The following is a 17,172-nucleotide window of genomic DNA, read 5'->3' as shown; positions in this document are numbered from 1 at the left end:
TGGATTAGGCTTCACTTTGAGATGGGAATCATGTTTTTTTGGTAACCTTACACACGCATATAACTGTGATATAAAGGAAAATTGTACCCTCAAATTATTCTGAATTCTTGTCTGGCCCATAGACTATAAATGTAATTTCTGTTTCATTGAAGATGTATTCTTATTAATAGATAACCATTTATATATTTGGTGCCATGTTTACACTGCAAAAGTCTATTATATATTATTCAATATATTATCCTTGGGGTATTTCTTCACTAGATACATCAAATTTATGAAAATTCCGCACAACTGCTGTAGATTTCTTTATTTTTCTTGCTCTTAATATACTGAAACTAATAAACCGTGTTTATCACTCTGTTTATATGAATCGCAAAACACAACTATACTGATATGTACAATTCATACAGTGCCATCTTTGAGAGCTTTTGTTTGTAATATAAGTAAGTAATTTGGGCTGTAAATGTATCAACATCTAAGTTTAACTTTCCTTTCACCCCTTTAAGGATTGAATTTCTGAAATACCTTTCTTAGTGGATACTTACGTAATAAGAGGATTGAGGTTTCAAGATTCAACTGGGCCGTGCTTGATGTCAGTGGTAAGGACTGACTCTTCTACATCATTTTTAAAATATTTTACACACTTTATTGAATAAAAAGTTAAGGGAGGGAAAATTCAAATCATGAAGTATAAATTGTATGGCATATTTTGAAATTGTAAAACCTGGCGGAACCACTAATTCTTTGAGTTGAGTGCCATGAAAAAAAAATTGAACTGGTTCTTACATTTTACGATAAATTTTTCGAGCTCATCCCTTCGTTGTTTTCTCTGTTTGAATGCTAATTAACTCAAGTTTATTTTTGTTAAACCTTTTTTTTTTTCTTATTTGAAGTGAACTAGGTAAATTTCCAGGAAGGGGGGAAGGGTGGCAATTTCAACCCCTCCTCCTCTACGCCAGAGTTGCTTGCATGATCGGCAGAACTTTGTTCGAAAGTAAGTTTGGTCTGGCCGATGTTCTTGCACGGATAATGCACAAAATAAAAAGACGGCTAATTCATTTATTGCTTCTCTAGAGAAACTTCTGCAGTTGCTAGACCAGATGCTTCGCTTTCTCTCTGTGTGTCCATAGCTGCATTCTTTCGCCTTGCTTGGGAAATGTGCACAATGATCTTCAGCAGCCTCTGACAAGTTAAGAATGACTCCTGTTTTTTTTTTTCTTAAACTTTCGTTTACGATTGCTTTTCCACGCGTCACTTTCTTCAGGCACTGACCTCTTAAGTGTGGTCAGTTATTGGTAAATATGGACTCGCATCCGGTGGTTCGTGGGTTCAAATACAACACCATTTCATACAAACTGAGTCTTTTCCGTGTATATACTTTTCGTCATTCTCTTGAGTAAGCAAGAAGCAATGGAATCAACCACCCAAGACTGACAAAGTACGAGTAGTGTTCAAGTTTATGAAAACTCATTCGGAACAAAATTTGTATTTGTCAAAGATTTTGACAAACTAAATCACGAGATGACACTGATTGTCCCTGTGTCTTTCCCCTCCTGGTATATTATGGATACATAAAACGCAAGTTTGAAACCCTCGCAAAAGGGTAGTATTAACTATTTGGTACTCTCTGTGACGTAAGATGTTACATCAATAGGTGCTATATTAGAGACCTCTACAAGTAATATCGCCGATCTTCATGGCGGTGTGGTTAGCACAGCGCGCCCCCAACCTGGGCATGGGTGTTATTTCTAAGTGTCCCTTCATGAATTTCATCATGTCATCACTTATCTTCATCGTCGCGATTGGCCAAAAGTGGCAGAAAAGCGAGGTAAAAAAACAACCAAATCAATCAATCCACATGTAATTTTTCCTTCATTTATTTGAAGTTATTTCAGTAGCGTTGTCGCCTATGTCCAGTCCCGATTAGCCTTACTGTGCATAAAGTGCACTTAAAACACCAAATCAATCAATCAATCAATCAATTTGAAGTTATTTCGTGAACAAACCGATAAGGAATATAGTTAAAATAAAACCCTTGGTGCTAAATAAAATGACACATTCTTTATTCGCATACAATTATTCATTTAAAGGAACAGTAAAAATACCAATCACACTTCACGTTGCAGCTACTCTCCCTCACAGTATTCTTTCACATGCACACTGCAAAAAACAAAACAGCAATTAGTAATTTGACATGTAGTAGCATATGTGTTCCTACATTGAAACATTGGTACAGATACAGATGCAGTAAGGTTTAGAAGACCCAAGAAATAACGAAAAAAAAGTAAAGTTCCCCCTTGTGCTTTGCAGCACGCCATTAAGGCGTATATAGAGTATGTTGAGTTAGGGCCTCACAATTTCTTGATCACGACCGAAGGTGGGGGTGATGTGATCGGCACCACACCCCTGGCCGCCTATACCCCCAGAGTTTCCTCCAGGTACCCACTTTGTACGACGCTGGATGAGCGGCGGAGCAGCTTGAACAGTTGGATAAAATCCCGAGTCTCCCCCGTCGGAGATCGGACCCGGGTCTCTCGGATGGTAGTCAGACGCCCTAACGACTTTTCTTTTTCAATGGAAAGGAATACCCCTATGCGGTAGTATCCCTCATTTTTCCACTTTTTTCTCAACTTTTACATTTCTAGGTTTTTCTCAATTTTCAGTTTTTCTCACATGGTCAAACACAATATCCATATCTTACCCAGGACTCGAACCCGGAATCCCTGGCGTCTTAGCAGGCTCAGCTAACCACTCCGCCAAGGAGGCTGACTACGACTGAGCTACCGCGGCTCGTGGTTTGCAAATTCCATGTGTAAAGACTGGGGGGGGTCAATTCTACGTCCAATGTAGGAACGAAGTTCACTGTAACCAAGTGCACTTGACTTCATAGCAGTTCTTGCGCAAAAATGTTGAGGGTAGGGAATATATGTAGTTCACGTGATAAAACCATGCCATTCGGATCGAGTTAGTAAGACCTTGTTTTGTGAACTGTATATCTACTGTCAACATTATAGTCAAGTTTAGAATGATGATTTTCCTTACATTGACTATGTTCACACAGTGAACGAAGAATACACCATAGAAATTTTGGAAGGGAGAAATGATATCAATTTGATGAAGTAAGTAAGGACTTGAAACAGGATAATTGAGGACATATAGAAGCAGAAGATAGAAGAGGAAGTAGATGAGAAGGCTGAGGTCTGTGGCTGACTGTATATCTCGTTGAGTGAGAAAAATAAAATAATAAAAAGGTCACACGAATCCCCCAGCAAAATGAATATGGAATTATGTTCAAAGACATTTTTACGAAGAAGTTCCAAGAACAAGAGGTAGAAAGCGTATACTGGAAGATGAAAAATGTAATGAATTCGAAGTCATGAATAATATTTAGGAATAATTAAAAATGTATGGATAAATCCGTTGCAATTACCTGTAAGAACGCATTCCTCACATCCTTGCATTGTTGTATTCGTCCTGGGTGTATTCCGTCGCATATCTTCGATTGTCGTATTCCTGATTGTACCCAAAATCATTGTATTTGCCTTTCCCGTAATTCCTGTACCTGTCCCTGGTGCGAGTCCCATACCTTCCAGAAGAGTTACTTCCAGAGGAACTGCTTCCAGAATTACTGCCATCGGTAGTTTTCAATATGTCTCTGGTGTCTGCATACTCATACCCATCGACGTACTGGCTGGAGGGCCCTGTGTAGCCTTGAGAGGCCTGATGGTTGGTGGTTTCAGACTGCGAACTGTCGTAGATGCCCGTGTTGAAAGATGACGTGCTTATGGCGAAGGACGGTCTACCTTTGTTGGCGAAACTGGATTGAAGTTCTTGTGCAATTATGCTCTGTGGTTTGAAGTTGAAGATTCCTTTGTCATAGTTCGTTGAACTGGAGGAATGGTCCTTACTGTATACTGGCTGATGTCCGCTGGGGCTGTTGTAAGATGATTGTTCGTATACGGGCTTCACGTTCTGTTGTCCGTACCCAGGAAACGATGATGTGTGCTGCTGTGCATAATTGTATGCCGAGTTCGTGTTGGGAACCACGACAGGTACTTGAGGCTTCTGGGTAATACCAGATTGTCCGTAGGAGTAAATGTTCGGGTAGGTATTGAGCTGGCTGTTGGAGAGTTGTCCGTACAGAGAACCTTGTCCGTTCGAACTTTGCTGAGTGTTTTGTCCGTAGTACCCGTACGACCCTGAGGATTCGCTTTGGTACCTACCTGTGAGGGAGGTGCTAGGATTACCATATGTTCCTGAGGAACCGACACTTCCGTATACTGACCCTGTTCCTGAGTTAACACCTCCATACGTACCACTGGAGGGGCTGGGGGAAAAGTTTGTATAGGATGGCGTCACCGGACTTCCATATGCGGACGATCCTGCGTTCCCGTACACGGACGATCCTGCGCTACCGTACGTTGAAGTCGCCGAGTTACCATACGACGGCGTTACCGCCTTACCATAGTTTCCCTGAGCTGGGTAGGTCGCTTTGGTCGTAGTCTCCGGTTTAGTGTATGTCTCCTTTACAGGTTTCACGTGGCTATCCTTTACAGGTTTTACAGGACGTGAGGGGTAAATATGCTTTGGTTTATCGCTGACCCGGTAGCCTTTAGGACCACCGGGATATCGGTGCTTCACAGTTTTGCCGTAGCGGTGTCCCTTTGATCTATGCCGCAGCGGCGCGGACTCCTGCGCGATGGGCCTTGCCTTCGTCACTCCCTTCACCCTGCTCTCCTCTCCTTTCGGCGCATGCTCCAGATGTTCATGCTCATGCTCGTATACGTGGACGTAATGTATCTGTTTCGGGACGTGTATTATTACTTTTCTGCTGAAATGAAACGAATATAATTTATTTTAGAATGAGCCATTTTTTTTCTGCGTACAACCAAATTCAAGAGTAATATTAATTTCATTTTAAAAGTTGTTTCTATCTCTTAGCAGTGCGTATGCCGAGTACGTCTTGTTTCTATCAAATGCCATACCAGGTACTAAGTATGCAAGGTATCTACAAGGGTCGTTCAAGGTTGACCGGGACTTTTATTTCTGCAGAGGAAATCGGTAGCAGAAGAAACACCAAACTATGTCAGTTTTTCAAAGTATTCTCCATGCACGCCGAGGCACCATTGCCATCGTTCTGGCAGCTCCCGAATTCCTTTGGCGTAGAAAGAACTTGGTTTTTGTCGTAGCCACTGGAGGACATCGCTCCGCAGTGCTTCGTCTGTCGTGAATTTCTTCCCTCCCAGATGGTCTTTAAGGGGTGCAAACAAATGATAATCACTGGGGGCTAAATCCGGACTGTAGGGGGACGGGGCAGAACTTTCCAGCGCATGTCGACCAGAGTTGTTGTTGTCACATTGGCCGTGTGAGGGCGGGCATTGTCATGGAGAAGAATGAGACATTTCCAGACAACATCCCAGGTCTTTTCTTGCGAATGGACTTTCGTACAGCACCACTCAACAATGTGGAGTAATACTGGGCATTAATAGTGCTCCCTTTGTCCAGAAAATCCACATGGATAACGCCCTTCATGTCCCAGAAGACACTTGCCATGATCTTTCCAGCGGACGGCTGCGTTTTGCTTTTCTTGGGGGGCGGGGAACCTTTATGCCGCCACTCCATGCTGCGTCTTTTGGTCTCTGGGGTTGAATTGTGCAACCATGTTTCATCACACGTGATGATGGATTGCAACAATTCATCACCTTCTGCTCGAAACCGATTCAGAAGCTGTTCACAGACCGTCCTGCGTGTCCACTTCTGATCGAATGTTCGCTGCAACTGCTGCGCATGTGCGAAATACGTCATGCCGGGCGCTAATTACTCGGGAAGGAATACATTACATCACCCGCACGTTTCATCATCATCCGGCTATTCATTGATCTTTTACGTACGAAAATCCCGGTCAACCTTGAACGACCCTTGTACTTACAAACAGCTAGCGTAGTTGGATTGGTCATATATGTCTCTGGATTATGCCTTCCCCTATCTCTTATCAGCTACGGAAAGATTAATTCATTCTTTTCAATCTAGGCTTTGCTCCAATGTGCAAATTTTCTTATGCATCATATTTTACGTAATTTTGATGTGTCTAATATAAAAATATGGATTGTGCAGATATTAAGTTTTTATTAATAATTTAACTTTGTGTGCCCAGTACATACCAATATAACTAGTAGTTTCAAAAAACATCAAGTGTTAAGGCACCACAACCTGTATGTGCTATATTGCTGTAGGGAAAACTGACCATGAACAGCGAGGTGAGAAGAAATAGAATGAAAAGGAAGGAAAGGAAATGGGAATGAAGGAATTAATGGTAACGATCTGGAAATGGGGAAATGAAAGGTGAAAGACGATGCAAAATGAAGTGGAAACGAATGAATGAAAATTTGAAAAAGGACATGCAAGGTTCAAGATAATAAAGCAAACAAGGATCTAGAAATGTAATGATAAAAGTTGAAAATAAGAAACCGAAGAAAACTTGAAAGAATGGAAAGTTAAAAGAAAGGAAACTAGAGGAAATGGAAAGAAGAAGAGTGAATAAAAGGGGGAAATGAAAGAAACGACCGAAATGAATGAATGGAAAGGGAACATAAAGAATAAAATAGCATAAGCAACCATTGAAACTATTTGAGACAGCTTTCATTATTATTTAACTTTTTTTATTATTTTATTATTATTGAAAAAAACTTACGAGGCTTCGGCTTCTTTGATTTCTGGAAAGGCAACCGCCAAAGTTACAAGCAACTGAAATCAGAAAATAAGTCAAATGATTTTACAACCAGCTTGCAAGTGCACAATTGTGTAATCTAACCTAAGAAATTGTCTACCTCAATACCGATATGAAATTTCAGCAGTTTGAGACATAGCTACAAGTTATGTTCGTAGATAATAATCCTTCCATAGACAAAGTTTCAGCGACTATTCATGTTGGTTGTTAGTAATTAGTAGTTCTTAATTTCCAATACATTTTAGAACTACAACTTTAGTTTCTGAGGTTTATTGAGGTTGTCCCTCATAGTTAGGCTGGCTGGCAAATTGAGTTAAGTAGCATTAAGCCCGCATCACACGGAACTGGATATCCAGTAGGTATGCCCTAGTTGGCGCTGGACTAGCTACCAATTTTCTAGTTTTCGCCTCACACGATACTTATCAGCGTACTTGTCGATAGACTTTTGTTCCCATACGAGGGAAGTTGTAACGGCGGCCGCGTAAGATGTAAACAATGCATCACTTCACATTTTTAAAAGCCGATAACTATTCAACCGAGAGGAATAACGTTTCGTATAAAACGTTATTAGGTAGAAAACAATGGCGCTGCTTAAATACATACTTTGCAACGTTTACTGTACACGTATGGAAGAATATTTTAGTTGCTTCAAATGTAAACACCGTGCACTCAGCATAGATGGTGTAACTCAACGCGCCTTTCATGCTGTATACGTTATACATTGCTGGAGTAACACTCGGAAACCACAGACAAAAGCGCTCCTTTGCACACTCACAGATTATCTTCACATGGCGAAACTTTGCTCTGATTGGCTGTTCCACAGAATCCAGTCGAGGAAAGCAAGTAGCAATTAGAACATGTCCTATTCCTCCACACCAGTCAAGCAGTCAGCCAGGCGGCCATGATTGCTACCTAGAAAGTTAGTTCAGCGCCAACTAGGGCATTCCTACTAGAAATCCAGTTCCGTGTGATAGGGGCTTTAGGCTGTTTTTCGATGAGTCTTGGTCTACCAAATGATATCTTTAAATATCGATAGTCTACACAGATGGATGAATCTATGTAAAGTTTTGCCTTCTTTAATTGTTACACTGTAAAGACCGTCAATGTCGGCTGTCATCTACCATAAAGAACGTCTATCCCCGTTTTGAAAATATGAAAAGCTACCAAATAGCTATCTGTAATTTAAATGATTATTTTTAAAAATATAGTCATGTCATTCTTACCAGAGCAAAGAAAGGCTTAAAAAAATAGTTACATCCAGTTTTTGTATTATTTTATTTTTCTGCACTTTAAACTCTCTTACATTGAAATATACCGATATTATTATTATTATTATTATTTTACCCCACCTGGTAACACTATAGAGTAATTAGTTAAATGGCATTGGTCTTCTTTTTCCTACGTGTATAATGTCTGTTTGCGAGAGCACTCTAGATTTAGGTTTTATGTGATTCTTGTTATTCAGGATCCATTTTCTACACTTCTGGCTAATAGCGACGATGACGATGAGTGATAAAATGATGAAATTGATGAAGCGACACTCACAAGGAGCACCAATGCTCAGGCCGGGATTCCAACCCGGGAGAGAGAAACTTCTAAAATAAAAGTTTTAAAATTTTCAAACTCTAACAACTCAGACCGTAAGAGCAACAGCACGTAAACCTCAGTCAAATAAAGCAACCAATAAAGTTAATCTATGAAGCAGGATCGTTAAATGTCCAGGAACCCTTAAATTCTAATAGGTTCTATCGGGTTCCTCTGTAGGACCGGAAATTCGGTACAAGTTGCTTATTGTTTCATTGGAAAAAAAATTGATGCATAAAAATGGTTACTGAACCGAATTGAAATTTTTCCAGGAAAAAAGTTCCTGGACTGTATTTAAATTCTTCTTGGAAAAAAGATCTTCCAAAACGTGTGAATTGACACATACATTTTGATTTCAGTAACATGTTAATGTGCATTAACTGCAAATGATGCACCTTTTACTGTGTCAAAATACGCATAGAGATGTGTAAAAGGGTATTGTAATCAGATGACGTTCCGTGTGATGCACTAAAATGCATCAATTTTTAAGATCGGAGAAGATCATTCTGAAGATAACAAACTTTCACTTTAAATGCATCAATTGACACAGATAGATGTGTAATTTTGTTATCTTCGAAATGGTCTCTGATTTTCTAAATTGATGCATTTTAGTGCATCACACGGAACTTCATCTGATTAAAATACCCTTTTATACATTTCTATGTGTATTTTGACACAATAAAAGGTGCATCATTTGCAGTTTATACACGTTAACGTGTTATTGAAATCAAAATATATATGCGTCAATTGACACATTTTGGGTTCTGTGTGTACCGTATTTAAATTCAGCCGGAAAAAAGGTCCCTGGACCAAATTGAAATACTTCAAACATAAAAAGATTATTTTACAGTCCAGAACCAATTTACGCTTGCTGATGTTCTCTCCTGGACCGGAACTGAATTTATTTAAAATTCCTGGACCTTAAACAACCCTGCTATGAAGCTTATTTAATTGAACATATTCACATTGTTAGAAATTACTGTATACTTTTCAATATTCTATCGATACCACTTAATGGTCTACCTGTTGATTTTTAAAAAAGCACTCATACATGTTTATATATTTATAGAGGCATGGAAGAATATATTTTGAATTTAAATTAGGATATTTTATACATGACGATTGATAATGATATAAATTGCAAATCTGTACTTCATGAATATATTGTTGAAAATCATTTAAATTGCATTTGTAACAGTTAACTCTGTACTAGCAGGTAATCTTTATAAACAGTCATTGAACCTTTTGTTTACGGTCATTGAATGGCAACGGAATATAATGGTCTTACACGTTGGAAGGAACAAATTGGCGCTGTCGTGATTCTGAGAACATTGGGGGTTGGCAACCAAATTAAACTAAAATGCACTGAACACATTCAAGGTAATGGTAAAGGTTTAGCTCTACTGTTTGCAAGAATGGATCGGTACACACCCTGTATTATGAAATAATAATATACACCGTCACCTCCCAATCATCATACGTAAGAGACATGTGTTCAAGACCATTAACATGCATTCTACCATTTGCCATACATTTATAAGAGGAACATTAAAAATTAGAGTTCTACAACCTGAAAAAAAGCATACAATGAGAAACGTGATGTTGTAAGGCGAAATAACAATGCGGGTAACAGTTTTTTTTAAAAAAATAGCTTTCCCATACTTTCCTTTTGTCGCAGTGCCTGCGGATAGAAGATACAATGGAAGACGAACAATTTGTTTTTGTTGAGAACCCAGCAAATAAAGCGTGAAATACACGTGATATCCCTGCTCCAGTTTCTACCCACCTGCCCCCCTACCCCCCTTCTGCGCCCCGGCACCAACAAATTCCCGCTGCGTGTGCTGATTGGTTTCTTGCGTGGAGGTCGTTGGCGCAATGTTGGCGGATGCATTCTTGACGTCTAATCGAACAGAAGTTTTCACCACCGCGTTTCGGAACCGTTCGCAAGCGATGTACGAAAAACGGGTCAGGTTGTAATTGCTTCGTGCTTTCGTAATGACTTGGAAATCAGTAGCTCGTCGTTCCCCTACGATGAAGCTGAATTGATGAGTTCTGAAGCAAAGAGCACACTACCTCACCAAAAATAGGCTTAGCCCACCCTCCCAGCTTCAGCCCAGCTGTGACAAGCACGAATGCTGTAATATTGGCTTGAGTTGCAAACTGATAACTTCACAGTGCAGATTTATGTGGTCTAAAATTAACTGGCAATCGCAAGTACACAGTAAAAACGTTACGTACTGGATATGTATGAGGGTCAGACACTGTGGCATTTAAGATTGGGGGGAGGGAAGGATACCCAATCAGTGGCGTGTTATTTCGGGTATGTAGGATTTCTTAGGTGCCAAAATTTAGGGGGCAAGGACAGTATATTTCCATTTGTAGATAAGGTTTAGCATAGTGCAGGTGCAACTGCCCCCCTCGCTCCTCCTAATCGCCGCCGCTGTGTATAGCTAGTAAACTAAACTATTGCCTGGCGGTTCTAGATACCTTAGAACATAGGTTGTAACCTATGCCATTAAATCTTACGATAACATTTAAACAATTTTGGGTGGGGGGGAGAAAAAGGACAAGGTGGCTTAGCATTAACAGGCCATGGTGCTAGAGCAAAAGATGGCAAAAGTGGGGGCAACTGCCCCCCTTAATCGTCACCATTTAAACGTTGTTCAGTGGCAGAATGGTGTACTTTCTTGATCCACAAAGCTGCGTACTTTTCGGCAGGTGAATCTTTTAAATCATTAATGGACATGAATGAGTCTTCAATTGCTTGCTACATAGTTAATCATATACTATATAAAAACAATTTTATTTTGATGGGAATTATATTTTTTGTGAGAGGAAATTTCCCGGCATCCCCCCCCCCCCCCCCCCGTTAATTCGCACACTGAGTAAAGAGTTTGTCGCCACTCCTGATTCAAGAACACACAGCCCAAACCCCTGCCTGGACTAGGAAACTTGAAAGTTGACGTAAGCACCCACTAAGAAAGAATTTTCCTAAATTCAACCCTAAAGTTGTGTTAAACTTTTATTTTTAATATTGATGGGATTACAGCTACAAGCCTTGGACCTAGAAGAATGAAATACTTACTGTAAACAAAAGTCCTCAATAGATGGCGCTGTGGAGGGCAAAATCGCCGGCAAACTCAAATAGTTCCTGATTATGCCGCCAATTTATAGCAGCCATTAATTCAATAAATACAAAAGTAGATATCAATTTTCAGATAAACGACACACTGCGCACTTTTGCTTTGTCAATTGCTGTAGACCCACACATTCAAAAATTCATGCTACAATAATATTTATATTGCAATAAAAGTTGTGGTACCGTCACGTACACAAATGAGAATTTTGCTATGTCTTTTAGCTCTTTCAATAGGAAGATTAAGATATTTGTTTGAGGCTATATTATTTTTCTCTCTCTCTCTCTCAGACACGTAGGAAAGGGTTGGCTAGGGAGGTTGAAGCCTTTAGAGCTATGCGCAGGGAGTGAAATTCAATGCTTTGTTTCGTCAGTGGGTCGGGAGAGGTTAAATAATCTCTCAATATTGTCAATTGAAAAAGGAATTGCAAAACAATATCAATTTTGATATGATAATTGACGATTTCTCTTCATTGAAAGCAAAGTAAGTTAAATTGTAATTATTTGTTTGCAATAATTTTATTTAAAAAATGTAAATGTTACTTAGAACATTACGTAGATTGTAACGAAATTATTTTTCTCAAGCAGAGTTGAATATTTTAAAATTACAAATGTTTCTATTGAGAACATACTGCAGGCTGTACTATTCTTCTTTTACTTTTAATTTGATATTCTGGTAATATGCTGTTGGAATTTTCTGTTTCCCGAAGTAGTAATATGTTTTTAAGAATGCTCTTAAGACACTAAGACAAACTTGAACATTCTTATATGTGTCAACTTTTTTATAAACTACGTTATTTATGGTGAGGTTTTCTTTGTTTTCTCATTTCAAAATTTGTAGGATGTAAGTAGTATCACAAACCATGACGTAACAAGAAAATATCGAAGGACGTACATAAAGTTTCGGTGCTTGGTAGTGCATGGGGAAAGGGGGGGGGGGTCGTCAAACAACAATTATGCCTAGGGCGCCAAAATATCTAGTTAGGGGCTGCGTGAACTTCTATATTTTTTACGTATATAAAAATGGATGTACCTAGGTATGTATGTGTGTGTGTGGGGGGGGGGGGGTGTGTGTGTGTGTATTTGTTCCGGCATAACTCTCGAATACCTGGAGCAACTTCAACCAAGCTTGGTAAACATATCACTTGCAATCTGGAAATAAATACTGTGGGGGTAAGACACCCCTAGGGGCGGATGTGGGAAGGGGTGACATGTAAAAATAATAGAAAACGACCGATATTAGTGTGGAATCCATAGTTTACGGGATCGCTAAGATGAATACTGACACTCCCAATGCCATTCAATTCCAAGACACCCCTGACACCCCTAAGGGTGGGGTGGGAAGAGGGTGACATGTAAAAATAATCGAAATCGACCGATATTAGTGTGGAATTCATAGTTTTCGGGGTTACTAAGATGAATTGTGACACTCCCATTGCCGTTCAACTCCAAGTTCATCACCAATCTTCATGGGGGTGAAAAATAAAATGTCAAAAATGACCTACATTAGTGTCGAATCTATACTTTTCGGAGTCGCTAAGTGATTGGTGACATTCTCGATGATATTTACCTGTAAATAAAATAAGTTACATTGGCGCCCCTAAGGGTGGGGGTTGGAAAGGGGTCACATGAGAAACGACCGATATTTGTGTGGAATCCCTAGTTTTCGGGGTCGCTAAAATGAATAGTGACATTCCGAATGCTCTTCAACTCCAAGACACTTGGCATCCCTAGAGGTGGGTGTGGGAAGGGGGTGACATGTAAAACGACCGATATTAGTGTGGAATCCATAGTTTTCGGGGTCCCTAAGATGAATAGTGACACTCCCAATGCCGTTCAACTTCAAGTTCATTTTACAGTAAGAATTCCTTATTTTTCTGTCTAATAGAAGATTGGGATAAATAAATACCCGGACAACCCTGGTTAATCAGCTAGTACAATAATAAAGTTTATGTTATCACTGGAGATAAAGTACAAAAGAAGATGAACGGAACAAAAAATCTATAATGAAAACATAGAATATTTTTAGTTGCAAAATATTTACAACAGATGGCAGAATATTATAATATCATCATATACTAATCTTTGATCATGCCATGAAAATAATTGCATGTTCTATGATAACTGCGATGTGCGTTTTTATGGTTCTATACATACAAATAAGAATCATGAGGATATGTTAATATAAACAAGAGGAAATATAATAAATTTATGAACATTTACATGTGAAAAATTCCTAAAAATCATAATGGCATAGAAAATGTAAGTAATGTATTCACACCGTCCTCTTAAGCAACGATAGACCCGACTTTGAAGGGGTCCCGGGTGACCTTTACGATGACGTTTAAAGTTAGTTACATTGTAAACTATAGTTAGAATTTCACGTCCGGGGTCCCGAGTTCGAATCCTGGACTGGGTATGGATGTTTGTGAGTGTCCATTCATCAATTTCATCATATCGTCACTCATCCTCATCTTCGTAAATTAGCCGGAAGTGCCACAAGAAGCGAAGCAAAATAAAGCAATTCAATCAATCAACTATAGTTAGAATTCATTATTTTCCATCTAATAGAAGATTGGGATAAATAATTACCCGGGCAAAGCCGGGTAATTAGCTAGTATGTTATACAACTGGTATCTAGCTACGGGGCTCAGCCTAAAAGAAAACATACATCTGCACACACAGAGGCTGGGTAAAAAAGGTAAAATGTGCAGACTTGAAGTACAGTCTTGACGCAAGTGACGTCACCTATAGTGAACGCAACTCCAACTGGCGGTTGGGAAACAGCGAATCAGCGATCAGTTGAATTTTCTTCGACTGAAATCGCGCATTTTCGAGTCACAAGGTACCGAACTTTGTTTGCGGGAGCGTTGGGTCCACCACATGTTCGCAACTGAGTTTGTTGACCAGTGTTGCCAACAGCACGAGAGAAAAACTGGCTAAATCGCACCCAAAATGGAGCTAAAATTCACATCCAAGGAGCTAGATTTACAAAGGTGCGGCTGCGCACTGAAAAAAAATCTGGTTCTTAATTCTTGGGTGCTTTGGTGCAAAATTTCTGAAACTCAAGAACCGCAACTAATCAACTGTCAAGATGAGGGGCATATGCTCAAGTAAATTAAATTTTCTTAACTTAAATAATTTATTTCCCCCGTAAATTGTGGTGCAGTAGATTACACAAAAGCATTACACATTTTCGGCATATTCCTCTTTCGTATATTATATGAACACGTACACTCACACACACACACGGCCGCACGCACGAACTAGTCTCTGGGCGAGCCTACTGTTACGAACGATTCGTCGATTCCGCACCGCACTTCTGTGAACTTTCAAGGACCAGATGCAATGCAACTGAACAAAGATTCGCATTTTCTGGAATCGACGTTATCCGTAATTCGCCACGGCATACCAAAACCAGAAACAAGGGGATAAAGTGACAATGTGCACTTGCTACCTGCTCTCCAAGAGGGGTCGCAGGATGACCTTGCAGGTGCAGAGGAGGGTCGGTTAAGTGAATTCTTCTTTGCTTTTTACTGAAATACCAAAAAACATTTCATTACTGAAAGGGCTAGATTTGTAGCAAGATTTCTCTCTGTAGGGCTAAAAAGCCCCTTGGGGCTTTTGCTGAATTTTGGGGCTGAGGACGTACTCCAAAGGGCCATTTCTGGCCCCAAAAGGGCCAACTTGGCAACACTGTTGTTGACGCCCATCGAGCCACACAACCCCGAAGATGATTGGGGGCCAGAAATAGCCGTTAAGGTCAGCCGCCAGTTGGAGTAGCGTTCAGTATAGTGCAGTTCGAAAGCGCCAAGTTCACGACCAATCAAAACCACAATTCAGAGCACGGATCGTTGCAGGCTTGATCACGTGACTTCTGAACGTGTTCATTTGTTTGAACTCATGGAAGTAGATAGCCAGCAACACAGGTTAAATATACGTTATACGCCCGCAAGTTGTTGGTTGAAGTTTTCCTGATGTGTGGAAATGTATGTATAAGAACATTTGAAAATGCTATGTGATTTCTATGATGAAAAACAAGTGTTTAGAACGCGAGTAAAACAACGTTCCCTCAGTTTTATCTACTGATCGTGTTAGGCGCTGCAGTCGAACTGCAATTCGATAGACTTTAACTATCAGTTCAAGACAGCACCGCAAGGCCACCAGGCTCTTAGCGATTTGTAGGCTGGGGGAGAGGGGGGACCTAATCGGAACAGGACCTACAGTTTAAAGTGGGATCCGAACCACTATGTACCTCCACCAGGTATCAAACCGGGGACACCTTGCATTCGAAACAGGAAAATACAAATTGGACATGCAAAACATTGGCAGTGAAATTTATTTTAAAGTAAAAAATAAAAACTATTGATCAAAGTTTGGCAAGAAAGTTGTGAAAAATATTTTAGTTTGCCATTAGTAAATGCCTAATTGATTGATGGATTACATTAGGTTTGTTTTATGTCGCTTTTCTACCACTTTTGGCTAATCGCGACGATTAGAATGAGGTGATAATTATTATTATATATTAAATTAATGAAGGGAGACTCACTAATGGCGGCCATACGCAGGCCGGGAATCGAACCCGGGAACCCTGCCGTTGCAGACTCCACCACGGAATTCGCATCAGTAAACACTTAATACAGAAGTTTTTGAATAAATATATTATTTGAACACGTTTCTACTGAACTTTAGTTACTAATGACAAACTAAAGTCTCATGAAGTGTTTGTCGATTTTCTGATCAATAGTATGAATGAAAGTATCCTAGCTGTTGTGTGTTTAAATACATGAGAACATGCAGCTGAAATTTCCGGACACTAACATATTTTCTGAAATACAAGCAGTATACACGAGCAGCAAAAATGGCGCTGGGAAGTTAAAACTAAATACCCCCCTTAAACACACGCACATACACACACATGACGTCACTGTAATTGCATATCAAGATGTATTGGTGATTGTTCACTCACATACAGTCAATTAGGTTGATATCTCGCAGGAAAAGATGCTTGAGCGCTACCGCCCAGTACTCCCCTGCTCTGTACCACTGAAGCTAGGTTTGGATGCAACCACCACACACACATATTGTACGTACCAGTAGCTTGCAATCCATCGTGCACGAGAGAAGACGGACAGATCGACGGAAGCCACAACTTGTGCTCTGACTGAAGCTATTAAGGAAGAAGTCTTTATAAGGAGCAGCAGGTATGAGAACTGTGACACCCTTACAATGGCTTAGAGAAAGGGAAAAAAAATCACCCACCAAGCCTGGTCGTCGGTTCAACCTGGAAAAAATAGGTGATATACTTTCCAGGGGAAACGACGGTGCTTCAAACAATACATTCGAGAGCGAGAAAAAATTGAGTTAATACGAAACTGTCGCTTTTGCCTAATGGAAGACCACACGCGGACATATTGTCTGCCATGGGAAGTGATGGAAACGGTAGCTGAACATTTCTCTCCCCGCGGCGAGCAGTAATATTCATTTCTGGATTAACTAATTAGCGTCTCTTAAGTGGAACTTTAAGTGTGGTTGTTTTCAGTTACGTGTTTTATTTGTTTGCTTTCGGTTGCTTTCAGAGGACGCTGAAATGTCTCGGTTTGTAGGAAAAATCTGGGCGTACTTTCAACTTCACAGTTGCGTGTTTGTTGTGCTGAGGAAAAAGCTCATTAATGACATGAATAAATTTTATTTATATTATGGTTGCAATTCGCTGTCTTGTTAA

At 39.9% G+C, this 17,172-nt stretch overlaps 1 protein-coding gene across 2 annotated transcripts; it reads right to left on the bottom strand.

Annotated features, from left to right (window-relative positions):
• Window positions 1-2,057: 2,057 nt before the first annotated feature.
• On the bottom strand, window positions 2,058-16,599 carry LOC145988292 (uncharacterized). Of its 2 annotated transcripts, none has more exons than XM_083123157.1 (4): window positions 16,542-16,599; window positions 6,692-6,744; window positions 3,431-4,831; window positions 2,058-2,160 (listed from the first exon to the last, which is right to left on the bottom strand). In XM_083123157.1, exons 1-3 carry the CDS (start codon window positions 16,557-16,559, stop codon window positions 3,448-3,450), a joined length of 1,455 nt encoding a protein of 484 aa, XP_082979283.1. In that variant the 5' UTR covers window positions 16,560-16,599; the 3' UTR covers window positions 2,058-2,160; window positions 3,431-3,447. The 2 variants fall into 2 exon arrangements, with proteins under 2 accessions (XP_082979283.1, XP_082979284.1); XM_083123158.1 differs by having other exon boundaries at window positions 3,431-4,828.
• Between the last annotated feature and the right edge of the window lie 573 nt (window positions 16,600-17,172).

Source organism: Lepisma saccharinum, chromosome 5 (genome assembly GCF_977018435.1).
Source record: "Lepisma saccharinum chromosome 5, izLepSacc3.1, whole genome shotgun sequence".
In the NCBI taxonomy this organism is placed as follows: domain Eukaryota; kingdom Metazoa; phylum Arthropoda; class Insecta; order Zygentoma; family Lepismatidae; genus Lepisma; species Lepisma saccharinum.
Note: the sequence above shows the minus strand (reverse complement) of the source record. Positions and strands in the feature narration are given on the sequence as shown.